Below are 16,995 nucleotides of genomic sequence, written 5' to 3' on the forward strand. Positions count from 1 at the left end.
TGCAGCTGTGGTACCATTACTGCCATCTAAACCATCATCATCAGATAAAGTGATGACATCATCTCTTTCAACTGCAGGGCTCACACCAAAACCAGGTTATAGATCATAACTAGTTTTTCATTTTGTTCCTTGTTATCCTGATACTAACTTTTCATAAGGCTATAAATCAGAGTCATTTTGTTCCACACTCTGAAGATTTCGTGAACCCATGCTGTGGAAGAGAATCCATTTCAGGATTTTAAAACAGATCCAGTTGCAGTTTTTGTCCAGCCTGTTCACCAGTTCTTGTCTTTCCAAATTACAAATCCCACTGCTCCACTTACAGCAGAAGTAAGATCAGCTATAACCTGAAAGAGAGCTCAAAATGGCATCAAAAAGAGAACATAGTGCTAACTGAGGTGGGCCAGTGAGCAGGTAATTAGTCAACCAAGAAGGGGCAGTCTGTGGAGATGGGAGGCTTCATTAAACACAGAGAAGATAGTTATTTCAGAATTGGACAGAAAAAATAGATTTCTCCTTCAGAGGAGAAATAAGAAAAAACAGTGTTTAGTCATTTGAAGGAAAGTATGGTAATTAGCTGGCTGTTCAAACAGTTGATTCTTTTCACATGAAATGTCCAAACATTTTTTGTTCACAATTTGGGGGATCCACATTTTTGAGTTGCAGTAATAGTGTATTATGATGGGAGCAACAGAAGAGAGCAATAGAAACATGTTCCCATGCTTCCTGGGAACATGGGCATGGCTATTATCCTGTCTCTGGCAATAAGTTTGGTTTTTTTTTTTGTAAGTGTCAAGATACCAGTTGCAAAAGGCAGAATATTGATGTCACAACATTAAACTTGAAGGAAAAGTATGTTCTATCTCATGGTATTATTAAAGTGAGTGAGACTAGATTAGTATGTCACAGTCCTCTAATGCATACCTGTAGGAATTATTAGACCAACAAGCTTTACATTCAAGCTTACCTAGTATGTACATAGTTACTACCATTGTATTAGACAAGTAGCACAAACATCTTACAAAAGAAAGCCTAAAGTTTTATATTCTTCTTGCTATTCCTATGCCCCTTCCCCCACACCACAAAGAGAACTAATGTACTGAAGCAATGTACTGCACAAGGATGATGGTCATACTTGTGGTTCAAAAATAGCAGATGCAACTAGCTTACAGCTTTTTGGCTTAGAATTTTGGGTTGCTCACAAGACTGTTTCCTGATAGTTCATATTCTTTGCTCTTCTTGTATGTGGAGCCATAATATTTCCGGAGTTATTAGAACCATGCTGGTACAGGAGCAATTTATTTGACCTACAGAGATGCATTTTTAACTTGCCTTCAATGCTAACATCTTTAGATGTAAAAGTGAATCTTAAGATGCTGTATAACGTTATTTTAAAAAATAATCATAATTTCAGAGTTTAAAAGTTAAAATCTATGCAGTACAATTGACTCTTACAAACTAATTTGTTTCTATTCCTTTTTTTCTTTATTTTAGAAAGTATTCTGGACCTCCGGTGCAAGTTAAGGCTGGATCAAGGGCCATGCCGTGTTTATATCATAAAATGGTATTATGACAAACAAGCCAATGCTTGTGCTCAGTTTTGGTATGGTGGCTGCGATGGAAATGCAAACCGCTTTGAGAGTGAAGAGGAATGTAGAGAAGCTTGTGTATTTTTTTCTGGAGGTAGGAATATATCTCTACATTAATAACGAGCAAGTTGAAGCTATTGATTGATTGTGTTTGTTATCAAGTATCCAGCATGGTATGTAAAACCCAACCCACTAATTTAAAGAATGTTAACATTATGAAGTCATACGCTCACTAATTAAAAAAATGTCTACCTATGCAAGCTCACTTTAATTCTTTTTGCATATATTGTATGATGTAGTTCTTATGTAACAAAATAGCAATTTTTCAGTAGTATCAAGAGTACAAAATCTCCTTTTCACTAAGGTATAGTAAGATGAGTATAGCATTTGCCACAGTAATTACCCTTCCTTCACTTAGATCTTTAAATACTACCATTGTAGAATCACTAACTATACCTCATTTTAAATTACATATATGGCTTTGGAAAGCAATCTTTGGTCATTACAATTATGTAATTTCTTTTCTCTGTTACAGAAATCTGATATTTGGCATGGATTCTGCAGTGAAGACTTCACTTTTTTTAAGCAACAGTGTTCCCAGAAATCCCATTTTACTATTTCAAGCATAAAATATCAATTTCCAAATTACATGCAGAATACTACTCAGCACAATACTACTCAGCACAGACAAATACAGCAAGCGCATCAACTTGTGGCCTATGTGCTCTCTAGGTCACAAGGTCGGGAGGTGGCTCAGCTACCCACTTTTGCCAACCACATCATGGTCACATTTAGTCCTTTTTTCTGTAAACTTTCCTCAGTTTCCATTAGCTAATAAGATACATGACAAATACAGTTAAAATGCATCTACAGATTTGTAGGAGTGACTATACCAATAGCTGGCATCACTAAATTAGGTTAGTTCATGTCCAAAGTGGTTCTTGACGTGTTTCTCTCCTGAAAGCCAAGTCTAATTTTTAAATGCATTTTACTATTTTTATCTTTCTTAAAAAACTTTTTAAAATTACATTCAAAACATCAAATGCAGCATAGAGTTTATTGCCTTCACTGCCATACTGATTTTTACTTTTATGTCTGCCTGTATATGATGGTTTTTGTATTACTTATATACTTAAAAGCTTGTTTCTAATAAAACATTTATGGGTTTACTGCCAGGACAGAGAATGGATAATGATACCTTTACAGGACTAAAAGCTTACCTCACAGCTAAACTACACTTACTGTGTAACGTGCTCCTGATGATGTAACAGGTTTCTGCCACAGCCCTTAACAGGATCGAACACCTCAGATCAGGCACTCCTGCATATGAAACCCGATGATAATTTTAGATTGGGTTTGTGGGTTGGGTTGGGTTTTTTTCTTCCCCTGAACAAATGGTAAGTTCAGCATATCAACAAAAACATTGAACTTGGCCTCAAGCCGAACACCCCCTGCCCTTCCTACCTGCAGAGCCCCGGGCCACTCTCCCGCTGGGGCCGCAGCGGTGGCCAGGGCGTGAGGAGGGACAGGCCGAGGGACGGGCAGAGCCCATGGCCTTTTTGACTTCATCGCGTTCCTATCGACTGCCCTGTGGGTCGCGACAGGCTCCTCACCAATTCAGCGACCAGCTCCAAGGACAGGACTGTCAGAGGTCAAGTTTCTTCCTATGAGTCGTACATTTAGAGTATTTTTTTTTTGTTCGAAAGTGATAGGATACTGCAGTTAAAATTCGGCTGGATACAAAATTCAAGTTATCCCAAATGAAAAATGTTATGATACATCCCAATCGATCCCACCCAGATGGCGTGCCCACCTCCCGCGCGCCCCTTCCCTCAGCCGAGCCGGGGGCGGGGCTTGGGCAGGCGGGCGCGAGGGTGGCTCCCCCCACCCACCCACCCACGTGCAGCGCCGCAGCCAATCTCGAGGGCGGCGCGAGCGTGAGACACCACCCCCGTTGCCACGGCGGCGCGCGGAGGGAGCGGCGCCGCGGCCGGCAGCCATGAGCGCGGTGCTCGACGTGCTGTGGGAGGACAGAGATGTCCGTTTCGACATCTCCCCGCAGTGAGTGTCGTTGCCCTGCTTTCCCCTCTCCTCCCCTTCCCTTACAGCGGGGCTTTCGGGCCTGCCCGGCGTCTGTCGGTAGGCTGAGCCCTGCCTATCAGTAGGCTGAAGGCGGCTGCCGTTAGTGGCGCGGTGCATTCTGGGAGCCGTCCCGGTGAGGCGGCAGCGGCGGAGCGGGGGGAGCGTGTTTTCCTGGCAGGGCGGGAAAAGGCTTGTGTCGCCGCTGAGACTCAGGCGGGCTGGCTGGGGAGTTTTTGGTTGGTGGAGTTCTTTTCCCAGCCGCCTGCACCGTCACCTGGCACTGAGAAGTTAAAAACAAACTTTAGGTGTGCGTCTGAGGGGACGGTATCTGTCACCGGTAAGAAGGGCTCGGTGTCCCTTCTGTGGTGTTGGCAGCCTGAGCTCTGCCCCCCCGCCCGAGGGGGCAGAGCTGAAGGGTTGTCGCGTACGTCCTCGTGGAGGCAGTGCTTCCTCACTCCTGTGAGCCCTGACCTCTGGTGAGCTGTCAGCCTTATCTGAGACATAACGCTTCTGCTCTGGTGTCTGTGACAAAACCCTGCCTGACTTCTGTAATATGGAGCTACAAACTAGCAACTGATCGGTGATGATTTGGGGGCTGAAAGTGTACTGTTATGCTTCATCTCCCTCCTACTCAGTGCACCCTGCTGAGAGCACCCCTCGTCCCTCAGACATGCTGCCTGCAAGTAAATTTAGAAACGTGAAATTGTATCTTGGATGTTTAAGCAGTTCTGTCTTATTTTCTTGTGGAATTGTCATGTAGGCAGAGCCTGCTTCCATCGTTTCTTTAATGCTAATGTTGCTATTCTTGCTATCGCCTGCGTCTAATATCTTTTGTGCTGTTCTGGTGATGTATTGTTGAGTCCAAACCTACTGTCTCGATCCTGATCTCCAGTAGTATCTTATGGAATTCTCCTCCTGATAATGCATTTTGTTTCTGTCGTGCCAATACACTGAAGACTTTTGGCTGCTTTATGTGATACAATTAAAATACAGCAAAATTTCATGCTATATCAGTTGTTGTGTAATAAAGTGGTTAGACTAGTTAAATCAAGGAAAATACAAAAAAACCCCACCAAACTACCCCCTTTGTGGAAAATTTAGCAGAGCATTTCACGTGTTGTTATATATCTGATACTTCCTTTACCAGCATCTATTCTTTCCTGAGCCTAGCTCTACTCTTTAAAGCCTAAAGGGGCAGCAAGAGGCAACAAACTATCGATCGAAAATGATGTGAATGCAACTTTTTTGCTTTTCTCTCACATTTTCACACACTTTCTCCCTATTTTGGAATATAGTTTGCTTGGTCACGCTTGCTACTTAATTATTTACTATTATAATTTAATGGTAAAGCTATTCATAGTTTTCATATGCCAGATGTAGTGATAAAAATGTCAGGTATATAATGTTGATTTGTGTGTATGCGTGCATATATATGGATTTTTCATTGAATGATGTGCTAAGCAAAAAAAGAAAGGAAAGCAAAGTGGGGAACTAGCAATGGCCTTCTTTTGGAGGATAAATCTATTCTATTTTTCATTAGGTAATTTTTTCCTTTTTTTTTTATTTTAGACAAATGAAAATGAGAGCTGGAGAGGTCCTTATAGACTGCTTAGAGTCTGTTGAAGATACCAAAGGAAACAATGGAGACAGAGGTAACCTCACGCACAGGGAAATTGTAAACTTTGTACTTGCTAATATTTAACTTGTATAGGATCATGAAAGCCCCGTTTCCATTGAACTCAGTATCAATTGTCTGTTGCAAAAAATAGATCCTGCTTGTTTCACAGATCTGTCTCCCCCTGGAGTATTTTCAAATAGGATCTCTTGTTCACAGTTACAGGAATGTGGCAATCTTGTCTCAGAATTTGTTAGGAATTGAAAGCCTTGTAAGAATAATCCATTTATAAACATTGTGAGGATCTTCTGCTTTAATCCTGTTTAATGCTTAGTTTTTCCTAACCTAGTTTAAACTGAATCAGTAAGGAATATATATATAGTATGCAAGGGCAGGAAGCTGCCAGCATGCTGAGATAACCCTTCCTGGGGCTGGATGTGCTGCTGTACCGGGTACAGAATCAAAGCAATTTGCATGTGACATAAAGGGGTGAGGTTATTCATGAAGACAGCTGCGATAGTTAACTCACTGCCTTCCCCTTCTCCTCCCCAGAGCAGTTCTGCACTGATTGTGTCTCCACATTTTTACCATAGGCAGGGTGATGTTAAATCAGTAACTGTTCTTGGTTTGGTTTTCAGGAATGCTGGGACATATTAAAGGTTGTTTCATTTGTTCCTTGCTGGATTTTCTCTCCTAGCATTCAAAAAAGCGTTTAGTGATTTATTTTTTTTTTCTGCTGGAGTGTCCTGTGCTTTTCTTCTTTTTCCTATCAAGGGGAAGGAATACTCCGGTGTTTCAAAACTAGAGGTAGATACGTACCACTGAATGGAACATTTTAATTTAATGGAAGTTAAGCAGATTAAAAATGTCTGCACTGTTCATTTCCAGGTAGACTGCTTGTGACAAATTTGAGGATTATTTGGCGCTCATTGTCACTGCCCAGAGTCAATCTCTGTAAGTATCATCTCCTGTGAAACAACTGCAAATTTTGTGTTTCCTTTGTGGTGGCATGCTATTCTTTCACAGTAGTATTGATTACAGTATGCAATAGTAAAGTATAATTCTGTTCCTCTGTAAAGTCTGAAATAAACTGTTACTAATGAATCTATTTGTGATATAGGAACTGTTATAAAAATTCATAGCAAAATATTGATATTCAGTGTTAAGTTCTCAGAACAGAAGTTGAAGAGTACTTCAGACATATTTTTCATTTGGCTTATGTAGGATTCATTTGTCTTTTTAGAAAGAAACAAAAGTTTGAGTTTCTTCACACTTTGCTTTACTTGTACCTCTTGTTGCCACCTGTTTATTTACGTTCTGTATTGTCCTACAGTTTTTATTCCCCACAAGTACTTGCCTTTCCAAATTTACTATTATAAGCTCTGTATAAGCTTCTAATTTTAACTGTATGAGTAGCTAGCAGGTCTACTCATATTTAATTTAATTTGCTGAAACAGGTGCAGGATGCACTTCCTTTGTACCCAAATTATTTCTAGTGCTCAGTTCCCAGTACCCAGTCAAGATTGAAAATCTGTGTTCTTTTCATTATGTATATAAATTTATGCCCTCTGCTTGCTTCCTTTGCTGCATTTGCTATCTCATACATGCACTCACATAAAAGTGCACACACACACTGCTACTTTTATATGTATTTATAAAATTTAAAAGAAATTGTTTGCTTGTGTATCTAAGTTTTAGAATAGACTTTGTTTTAGAGAAGATCACGAAGAATGTTGTGGAGTAGTTCAGCCCTATAGAAGCTCAAGGAATTCTAATCTATGCCTTTTAGAGTGTAAAATACTCTCTAGCTTTCAGGATAATGCATTATTTCTTACATAAAGGGAATATATAGACAAAAAATATTTCATTGGATGCCATTTTTGACCATTGCTCTTTCTTTTAGTTTTAGAAAATTTCACATAAGCAACCTAGGAAATAGTCTTTTTCTATTTTCATAAGTATTTATTCCGTAAAGACTGAATATTCTTATCTGCATAACTGTTGTCACATCTGAGCTTTGGAGAAGCAGAACCTTCCCAAAGCAAATTCTAGTTCTCCTTTGTTGTTTTTTTTTGTTGTTGGTTTGTTTTGTTTTGTTTGTTTGTTGTTTTTTGTTGTTGTTGTTGTGTTTTTTTGTTTGTTTGTTTGTTTGTTTGTTTTAACCTGGCTGTGCTACTATTGGTATCAGTTGCAGGATTGTCATTGACATTCAGATTTAGCCCAGCACCATTTTATGGCATCTGTTTGTTTAGGAAGAACAGCTGGGATTGTTTCTGTTCTTATTTTCTATCAGAGCACTACTGTAAAAGAGGAAAAGTGAAATTTATAACTTTTTTCCGCTTCTTTTTGTTTCTTCTCCATTTATACTTTCCATTTTGCGTTTTTTCTTTTTTTTATTGTCATCTCCTTAGCTCTTTTTCTACAAAATATTATATCAATGTAGAAAGTTTTATTTATAAGGGTGAAATTTATGGGGCACATCATGATGATACAGACCTCCTTGAGCTAACAGTCAAACACTGAAACAAGGGAAATTCTGATCCAATATTAGGAGAAAAATGTTCACAATGATGGCAGTAAAATTGTGGAACCGCTCCCAGAGTGGTTGTAGAATCTTCTTTGGAAAAATTCAAAACTCAGTTGGACCCCTGAGCAGCCAGATGGAGTTGGTCCTGCTTTGAGAAGACCACTGGACCAGACAACCTCCCAAGGAAGGGCCTTTCCAGCTTAAATTAGTCTTTGATTTTGTGATGAGGGCCTAGACCATTAACCACAATGTGTAATTCTCACAAATAGCATCCAAAGCTGTGCTACAAAATTCACAGAATCTTCTTGGTTGGAAGGGACCTTTGAGATCATTATTCAATATTGTACTTTCTAATTTTGACTATTTTTTTTTCTTGTACTCAAAACTGTTCTTTTTTTCTTTCTCCCCGAACTTTTAGCTGTTGGTTACAACTGCATTATAAATATAACTACAAGAACTGCCAACTCAGTAAGTTTCAAAAAATACTTTTAAAAATAATAAAAACAGCTCTAATTCATTGTTTATACTTATTACACTGTATCAACAATCTCAAAGTTTACTTGCAAGAACAGTAATAGAATAGTAATGGAAGTTTAGTTTTAAAAGTTGAGAGAGTTTTACACTTCTGTAGGAATATGTTTTTAGTCAGTTTTCTAAGGCAATAAAATTCATGCAGTCACACTGTTTGGTGATTCTTCTCCCCTCTAGGTGAGTCAAGCACATGTTGGCTCATTGTGTCTCAATTTAACAAAGGTCTAGAGAGGCACTGACTTTGTCCAAGAGAGCTCTCAAATATATAGCCTGAATTACATGCAACTGTGAAGCCATTTGTTTGGCTTGCAGCAAAGAACTAGCAGGGAGATTATGTACGTTCCCCAGGCAGCCACGTGGTAACAAAGCCAAAAATACTGTTTCAGTCGTGATAGTGCAAATGTATAGCAGGCAGTCTTCCTTAGTTCTGCTGTCGATGGAACTGGGTTCAGAAGACAGCAGTAGATCATAGAATCAGGATTACACCTTCAGATATACTATTTAGAACAAGAATTTAGAAATATGTTGATTATTTCTTGCATGTACAGTCAAGCTGTTATATTGTCAAAATGTTAAATTTCATTTTTTCGTTACAGAAATTACGAGGGCAGACAGAAGCTCTGTACATATTGACTAAATGTAACAATACACGGTTTGAGTTCATATTTACCAATGTTGTCCCTGGGAGTCCCAGACTCTTCACTTCAGTTATTGCTGTACACAGGTAGCATACTTGAAATAGTGTTTGTTCATTTACAAAGTTCAGTGAGTCAAATATGTGGTGTTACTACTGCTGATGGACTGAGATATAACTGCCCATATTTAACTTTTCCCAAAAGAGGAGAGCACAATCTGTGGAAGACAGGGAGAGAATGATCACAAATTCGAGCAGAAAACTGTGCGTAATGAAAATTAATGTGTGTTAATACCAGTCATTGATCAAAGTTTGTACACCTTCTGTGTATAAACTATCTGAATAAGTAAAACTACAAAGGAGCTAATTTCAGTGTGCATTTTCTATCTGTAGTTTCTGTCTATAATAATTTCCCATAATTTTGGACCATATAATGGAAATGAAGAATTAAGTCCTTGTCAAAACTTTGACTATGAAACAGTGGATGTTTCCCACCTAAAGATAAGTCATCTGAATGAATGTGTGCATAATGCATTACTATAGGTTTCTATTTAAGAGCTGTGGAATACTGATGTACATATATTGGATGTTTGTGACTTAACTGATGCTGAAAAATAAAGGATTATTGATGTCCATACTTATGTAAAACATGGGACCCAGAAGACTTATTCTTTGCAGTAGAGGCGGGGAGATGACTATCCTAAGGAAAAGAACGAAATAGTATACACATGAACAGTACAGGAGATCAAAACAGATGTCAAAAAGCCCTTTAAAGTTTATAGATAACTTCATTAAGGAAAGTTGAAATATAATGGTTTACGTTGATGAAGTTTTAATAGTACTCTCATTTTTGTGCAACGTGGTGATAAGAAAAGTTGGAAATATACAGCATTTCATATTGGTGCTAAAACAAACAGTAAAGATAATAGAAACCACTGAAATGGTAGTGTGTATTTTTTATTTTTTGCAGAGCTTATGAAACTTCTAAAATGTATCGTGATCTGAAGCTGAGAAGTGCATTGATTCAAAACAAGCAACTGAGATTACTGCCACAAGAACAAATATATGATAAAATCAATGGAGTCTGGAATTTATCAAGTGACCAGGTATAGTGAAAAATGAAACTATGTTGACTACAGCAAAGTTAAAATGTTTTGGCTCTCATTTAGCAATTGTACTACTACAGTTTTCTAACTTCGAAGGAATTACCCTTAATTCAGTTCATCATCTGATGCATGCAGAGAAACTGATCCGATATAGTTGCTACTCAGTACAACAAAGTCTCTTTTTGGCAACCAGAATCTACATGACTCGGCTAACATGCAAGGAACTAGATATATAGTTCCTGTTAAAAAGATATATTTATGAGTCTAATGCTCTGTATAATCCTGAAAGACAATCATGTTGTTTACAAAGTGCTCTACTGAATATTTGTATATTTACGGGCAGATGTGATTGCAGTGTAAGACTGCATTGTCTTTTGATTACTGGAAGTCGGAAATACTGGAGTAGGAATCATGTCTTAAAACATGGAAAAATAAAAGATATTAAGGAAAAAAAAATAGAAAACATTTCTATTATTTTACAGAGCATTAGTTGCGAGCATTTCCCAGAGCCACAAAACAAAATGGGAGCAGTTATTTCTGTCTGTGCAGTTTCAGTCCAGAATGGAAATAGGATCCATCCTGACAAGCTAAAAAGTTCTTTCCTCTACATTCCCTTGGCACACATCTCCACAATTGCCTAAGTTTAACCCACATGCCATTATACTTACGCTATACGCCAATTCCAGATCTGTACAGTTAAGAACACTCTTAGATGCTTCATGTACTCCTCTGAGGACTGCTGTGCTGTGATTTGATCCTGCTTTGCTGCAGTAATAGGCACTCCCAGCTGTTTTCACCACTTGGGTGCTATATCCTTTAAAGATTGGACCTTGTTTCCTTGCAATCAGTAGAAGCACTTCGACTGGTTTTGGTGGGAAAGAATGAGGCTCTTATTGAGTTAAATATGAAGCTGTATCCTGCTTGTGTTTAAAAGGATAGCAGTAATCATCATGTTTGGAAAAAAGGCTCTATGCTTCATAGCAGTTCTAACATACCTTTTTCTTTAATAGGGAAATTTGGGAACGTTTTTTATTACTAATGTGAGAATAGTTTGGCATGCAAATATGAATGACAGCTTTAATGTCAGCATACCATATCTACAAATCGTAAGTATCTTAAAACAGCCATTTTCAAAATGAAATGGCATACGTTCAAGTCTTCAGTTAAAACTCCCAGCTTGACAAAATTAGTATTTCATGTCCTGCAGTCTGGGAGGAATTTAATCTTGCCAGCATCAACCACTGAGTAGATTTATTTTTTTTTTTTTTTCTGTCCAGATCAACTGGGGGCTTTCATGGGCAAGTACAGATGTTGAAAATGGCTTGTATTTCCAATTTTCAAAATATGATTCTTCATGCCACCTAAATACACTGGAATTAATGATCTGTGAACCTGATGTTCAGAAATGGAACTGCTAGCACTGTTACCACTTCTGATAAAAACACTTTTCCCTGAGGTTGAGGCATTCAGATATGTAATGGTAAATGGGAGGGAATGCTGATAGCCAAGCTTCCAAAAAATAAATATTTTAAAATAGATACAGCAGATTTTTATCAAGTAATTCCAGAATTTTTAACAAACATTTTTCACCTCTTTACCATTAGCGTTCAATAAAAATAAGAGACTCAAAGTTTGGCTTGGCGCTTGTGATAGAGAGTTCTCAGCAGGTAAGAAGCTTTAATAGCTGTTTTTCATTGGCTACATTTTTATATATAATAGTTCTCTAATTCTGAAATGTCACAGGGCTAGTTCTAAGGTACTTAGTGTTCCTTCCATGTGGCCTTTTGAACACAACTTTAAAAAAGCCCTCTTTGCTCTGCTTAAAGTGTCCATATGTTAAGGTCAATGTGGCTATTGTGAGTTATGGTTTTTCTAAGCGGAGCAACAATAGACCAGCATGGCTAGTTAAAGTAATAAACTAACTGTTAAAAACAGTGTCTTCTGACAGATTGTATTTCAGTTCCAATTACTTCTATACTTAAGACCACTATTTTTAATCTTTTTCACTTATCTATCTGTTGCTGTAAGAGACAAAATTACTTTTCTTTAATTTGACCTTAATCAGAAATGCTTTTAATGGTGATTTTAAAAAAAACCCTAACTTTATTTACTCTATCTGAAAGTTTCTTTAACAACAACATCAAGATCTAACAGACTAAACATTTGCTGAGTAGCTAGAAATAAATCATGAGTCTTGCTTCTATGAAAATAAGCTAACAGACGATGTTTTATCAGCAAACAGAAATTTGCTATCATTGAACTGAAAATCCTTATCAAGGGGGAAAATGTTGTTTAAATGACAAGCAAAACTAATAAACATATGTTGTCTTTTTTCTCTGTTATACAGAGTGGAGGATATGTACTTGGTTTTAAAATAGACCCTGTGGAGAAACTACAGGAGGCAGTGAAAGAAATTAATTCACTTCACAGAGTTTATTCAGCTAACCCTATATTTGGAGTGGATTATGAAATGGAAGAAAAGGTACTCCGCTCATTTATTTTAAATTAGATACAATATTGTGCTAAAAGCAGTAATAAAAATATATTAAACATATTAGATATGTGGATTTACTCACTTCAGTATTTTAATTTGCAGCCTCAGCCTCTTGAAAACCTAATAGTGGAGCAGGTTCAAGATGATGTGGAAATAGAATCTGATGAGCATACAGATGCTTTTGTGGTAAGCTGCTCCACAGAAAATGAAAAAATAAAATAATTCTTTTTTGGTTATTCAAATGTAAGTAATGTGCAGCTGTAATCCTCTATTAAAGATAAGCTATAACTGAACTTTCTATATTTAAAAACACACCTATGTGCCTTTTATTCAAAATCTTGATTACTACAGGAATTTATTCTGTGTATGGATTTCTCACTTAAACTATTATTCAAAAGAAACAGAAGTAGATATTTAAAGTAACAGTTGTATGCAGTTTCTCAATGCATTAAGATCAGGAATAGCTTGAAAACCAACAGTATAATGTAATCAAATACAGTATGTTAAAACAAGCCTTCCTTCTCTTGGAGCAGATTAATAGATGGTGATATCTGTACACTCACCATTCATCTAAGATTCAAACCTCAAAGACTTTTAGAAAGGCAGCCATAATTTTGAGTCACTGCTGACAACCTTTGCACTCCTGACACCAGTTTAGAAAACTGTCTTAGTATCTGTCTCCCAGTATTTCAGGAAAATTTACTTTTAAATGCATTAGGTTTTTTTCTTTTCATTTTTGCATGTTTTTATTAATCTTTTCCTTAAAGATAGATTCTGTTTGCCTTTGTCACCTGAATTAAATAACTGTGCTTTGCATGTTCTAAAACTGGAAGCTGTAAATGATTAGAAGGCGGTTGCTATAGGAGACATAGGTTGTCCAGGACCCGAGGAGTGGCTCCGTACCAGTATTCCATGACACTTGACGGCTGCGATGCTGTTCTGTGGTCTTGTATAGCTTGAGACCCAGCTGAGCAGGAAAAGGCTTTCTTTGCTGCCCCTCGCCAGTCCGTAGGGGCAGCTGAAGCAAGATCAGGCTCTTTCTGGTACATATGAAGATCTACAGCCTCCTGGTCCACAGACTTGAGAGAGTTGTGGGTAGTTTCAGAGATTTGGAAATTCAGGCTCAAACGCTTCAGGAAATCAAACACGCAGAATGGGAAAGATTGTATCTCTGGCCCAGAGCTCTGTCTGAGAGTAGAAAAATTTGGTTAATTGTTCAGTTACTCTGAACAGTTCCATTGTTCAGTTTTGTTTCTTAGATTATGATGTTAACTAAATTTTGATATTACTTACACTTTTTAAGGTAGTTTTTGAAATTGAATAATAAATGCTGCTGCACATGAGGCGGATAATGCTGGGATGCTGTCAGTTTGCCTTCATGTTAACATTTTGTTCCTTATAAAGTATTTGTCAGTCTAACAAATGTAATATGAAAATGTTACCATTTAAAAATCTGTGTTTGTTATGATGGAAAATTCAAAGATTGGTATTTAATGAAAAATAACATAATCACCAACTTCTGTTAGAGCCCTTTTGTAAATTATTCAACATAGAAAAAACTCTGATCAAAAAAACAGAACAAAAATAAAACCCATACAGACTGGTTTGTTGCAAAAAAACCTTACTAAATACAGTTTTGACTCCAAGGAATTATTAGCACATTTGTTTTGAGACTTTTTTTTTCCAAGGTTGCAAGTACTTTTTTGTTGGGTTTTTTTTTTTTTTTGCAGGCTTACTTTGCTGATGAAAACAAGGTAAGAACATCTCTTTTTCATACTATCAAATTCGGGTTGTTAAAATTTGATAATAAAATTTAAAAGTTCCTTCTGCTTTATTTTATTTTCTCTCCTATCTCATGCATTCAAAAAAGCAACATGATCGGGAGCCTGTTTTTTCAGAAGAACTGGGACTCGCAATAGAGAAGCTAAAGGACGGATTCACACTCCAGGGACTCTGGGAAGTCATGATCTGATTTAGATTGGCACGCGATTGTTCCTGAAGCAAGGAAGGACTCTCAGTTCTTAGCAGGCTTGTGAGATGTGTAGAAGAGAATTTAGAAATACCAGAGTAGCAGAGAAGGAACATGCCAAAGCTAAAGAGCAGGCAAGTATTAAATAATATGCCCTCAGGATATGTCATAAAGGAAAGATTATTCAAAACCCTGGTATGTTTAACAGCTTTTTATTTATTACATCACTTCTGTAAGTAGTGGGAGGACAACCAATATCTACTATGAGAAGGGGTTGGTGGAAGCCCCACCCCCCCAAGGACAGTCACAGTTCCACAAGCCCCAGAAGCCCCGCCCATCTTCTGGTCACATGGTATAAGGACCAGAGAAGTCCTTCCCTCTTGCCGTGAGGTTATAAGGACCTGGAAGTCTGTCCCAACGATAGTCATGGTGGGTCCCATTTTAATTTGGCTGCTGTTATGTAAAATGTCATACCCTACATGTTTTCATACTGGTTTGTGATTGGCAGACTACATGTTTTGACACACTCTGACTCCAGGCGTTTTCAGGTGTGTGATTGGCAGGACCTGCCACGCCATCCTGCTTCCCCCAGAAGGTTGTTGGAACAGGAAGCTCCCTCCCCTAACAACACAGCGGCTGCCATGGTGTTTCAGCCAGCGTTTTATGACAGGTAGCCACCATTATGCTTTTTTACGATTTCATGGGCTATGTGTTTACATACTGCCCTGTGATTGGCTGCCAGGGTCAGGCAGTCCCTGCCATTTTACCTGGAAGTATGTCAAAAAAGGAAGCTTCCTCTTCCTGCGTACACAGGGACCACCACTTGAGATAGAGCAGCATGTGGTATATAGCTTGATGCTCAATGTGTGCATGTATTTGTACACAGTGATGTGCTTTCCCATAACGATAATACCTAAATCAGATTTCCATAACTTGTTTAATGTTGTGCAACATCAGTATCGTCGTATTCAGAACATTTTGTGTTCTTGATAACTTTAACAAAAAGCAATACTGTTTTCGTGTCTCATAATTTTGTTAAATGTTCACCACATATCATTCCAGGTACTTTAATTGTAATCCAGATATCCTCATACATGTTTTGTGGTTTTTCGTTGTTTTTTTTTGACTAGAGTACTTTTTTTAAGGAATGGTCTAGAAGAAAGTGCACACACAAATAGCTTCTGTGTCTGAGTCATTAGACCTTTATGATGTTATGTGTTAGAGAGAAATGAGTCATTTATTGTTCAAAGGAAGATGCAGCTGTTACGTTTTCTAGTGACATAAGACCTCTGCGCTATTTTCTATAAGTGGAAAAAGTCAAATGAGATCTATCAGCTGTTGTTTTAGCAGCTGACTGTTATAGTGGTGTGACTCTAATTGTGGTGTTTGTAGAAAATCTTTCAAAGTATATATTTTAATGAGATACTACCTATATTGAAAAGCAATAATGATTTCAATAAACTTTGATAATGTTATACCTCTTTGTAGATCTTGCATTCAAATAGTTGTGTTTTTATCCTGTTTCCATTACATTCAAAGAATATTTTACCATATGGGTAAAAAGCATTCACTATATGGGCAAAGTATAGCTCCTCATCAAGGTCCATTAAACAACTTAAAATGTCAAATTTGTTTTAGATCTCTATTACCATCTTTAATAATCTAAATGTTCCCAGTCTAAATTGTGAAACTTTCAACATATGCATGATTTTTCTAAATTCATATTCACGTTTCAAACTACTTCGCTGATTTGGGGCTTTTTAGTTTAAATTCAGGGGTTTTTTTTTTAGTTTAAATTGGACATCCATTAAATAATGTTAATATGGTGGCTTACATGTTTTTCATTCTCTATTCTACCTTTTCTATGTACTGTTTTCAGTTTCTGGTATGGTTGAACATAAAAGGATTGATAATGTTTACAGATTATCTGAAATGAAGAACGGTGTTTGTTAAGGAGGGGTGGAGACTTCATCTTTAATTATTTTTGAAAACAGAATTTTACCTGAATAATGTCTATTTTATGTCTAAACCGTAGGGTTTTGTTTACCAATAAATACAATCAAATGGGTATTAAGAAAAAGCTCAAAATTAATTTCAAAGCCTTATTATCAATATCTGAAGAAACTATAGATGTGATATGGATATGTAAAAAAAAAAAAAATAATAGAGCATAGATAATTGATGCAAAGTTCTGGAATTTTCTGGTATCTTTATAGTTGGTATCTTTATAACTGCAGCAATGAGATTTATTAAGCAACTCTGAAGAAGTTAACAGTAGTTGCAGCTGATAGCTTGATTAATAATATTTCTATTTCAGAATATTTGGTAACGTATATTTACAATCTCGCTCATAGCTGTCTCACTGAGAGTCAGATTCTGCTGTCCTTACTCATGTCAAATAATGTCTTAAATTGCACGTAATCTCATTGATTCAATGTGGAGAATGAT

At 37.3% G+C, this 16,995-nt stretch overlaps 2 protein-coding genes across 2 annotated transcripts in view; both read left to right on the forward strand.

Annotated features, from left to right (window-relative positions):
• Window positions 1–2,132, forward strand: part of LOC141463374 (uncharacterized) — a 35,588-nt gene extending 33,456 nt beyond the window's left edge. Inside the window, exons 34-36 of the mRNA XM_074145729.1 lie at window positions 6–95; window positions 1,495–1,683; window positions 2,125–2,132. Coding sequence (XP_074001830.1) covers window positions 6–95; window positions 1,495–1,683; window positions 2,125–2,132 — 287 coding nt within the window. The remainder of the gene's footprint in view (window positions 1–5; window positions 96–1,494; window positions 1,684–2,124) is intronic.
• Window positions 2,133–3,551: 1,419 nt separating this feature from the next.
• Window positions 3,552–16,619, forward strand: BBS5 (Bardet-Biedl syndrome 5). The gene is made up of 12 exons (XM_074145955.1): window positions 3,552–3,650; window positions 5,241–5,323; window positions 6,175–6,240; window positions 8,232–8,281; window positions 8,941–9,068; window positions 9,949–10,084; window positions 11,095–11,190; window positions 11,689–11,751; window positions 12,432–12,566; window positions 12,681–12,764; window positions 14,309–14,332; window positions 14,449–16,619. The coding sequence occupies exons 1-12, from the start codon at window positions 3,589–3,591 to the stop codon at window positions 14,548–14,550; spliced, it is 1,029 nt and encodes a 342-aa protein (XP_074002056.1). The 5' UTR covers window positions 3,552–3,588; the 3' UTR covers window positions 14,551–16,619.
• The last annotated feature ends 376 nt before the right edge of the window (window positions 16,620–16,995 follow it).

The sequence above is a fragment of the Numenius arquata genome, chromosome 3 (assembly GCF_964106895.1).
Source record: "Numenius arquata chromosome 3, bNumArq3.hap1.1, whole genome shotgun sequence".
Classification (NCBI taxonomy): Eukaryota; Metazoa; Chordata; class Aves; order Charadriiformes; family Scolopacidae; genus Numenius; species Numenius arquata.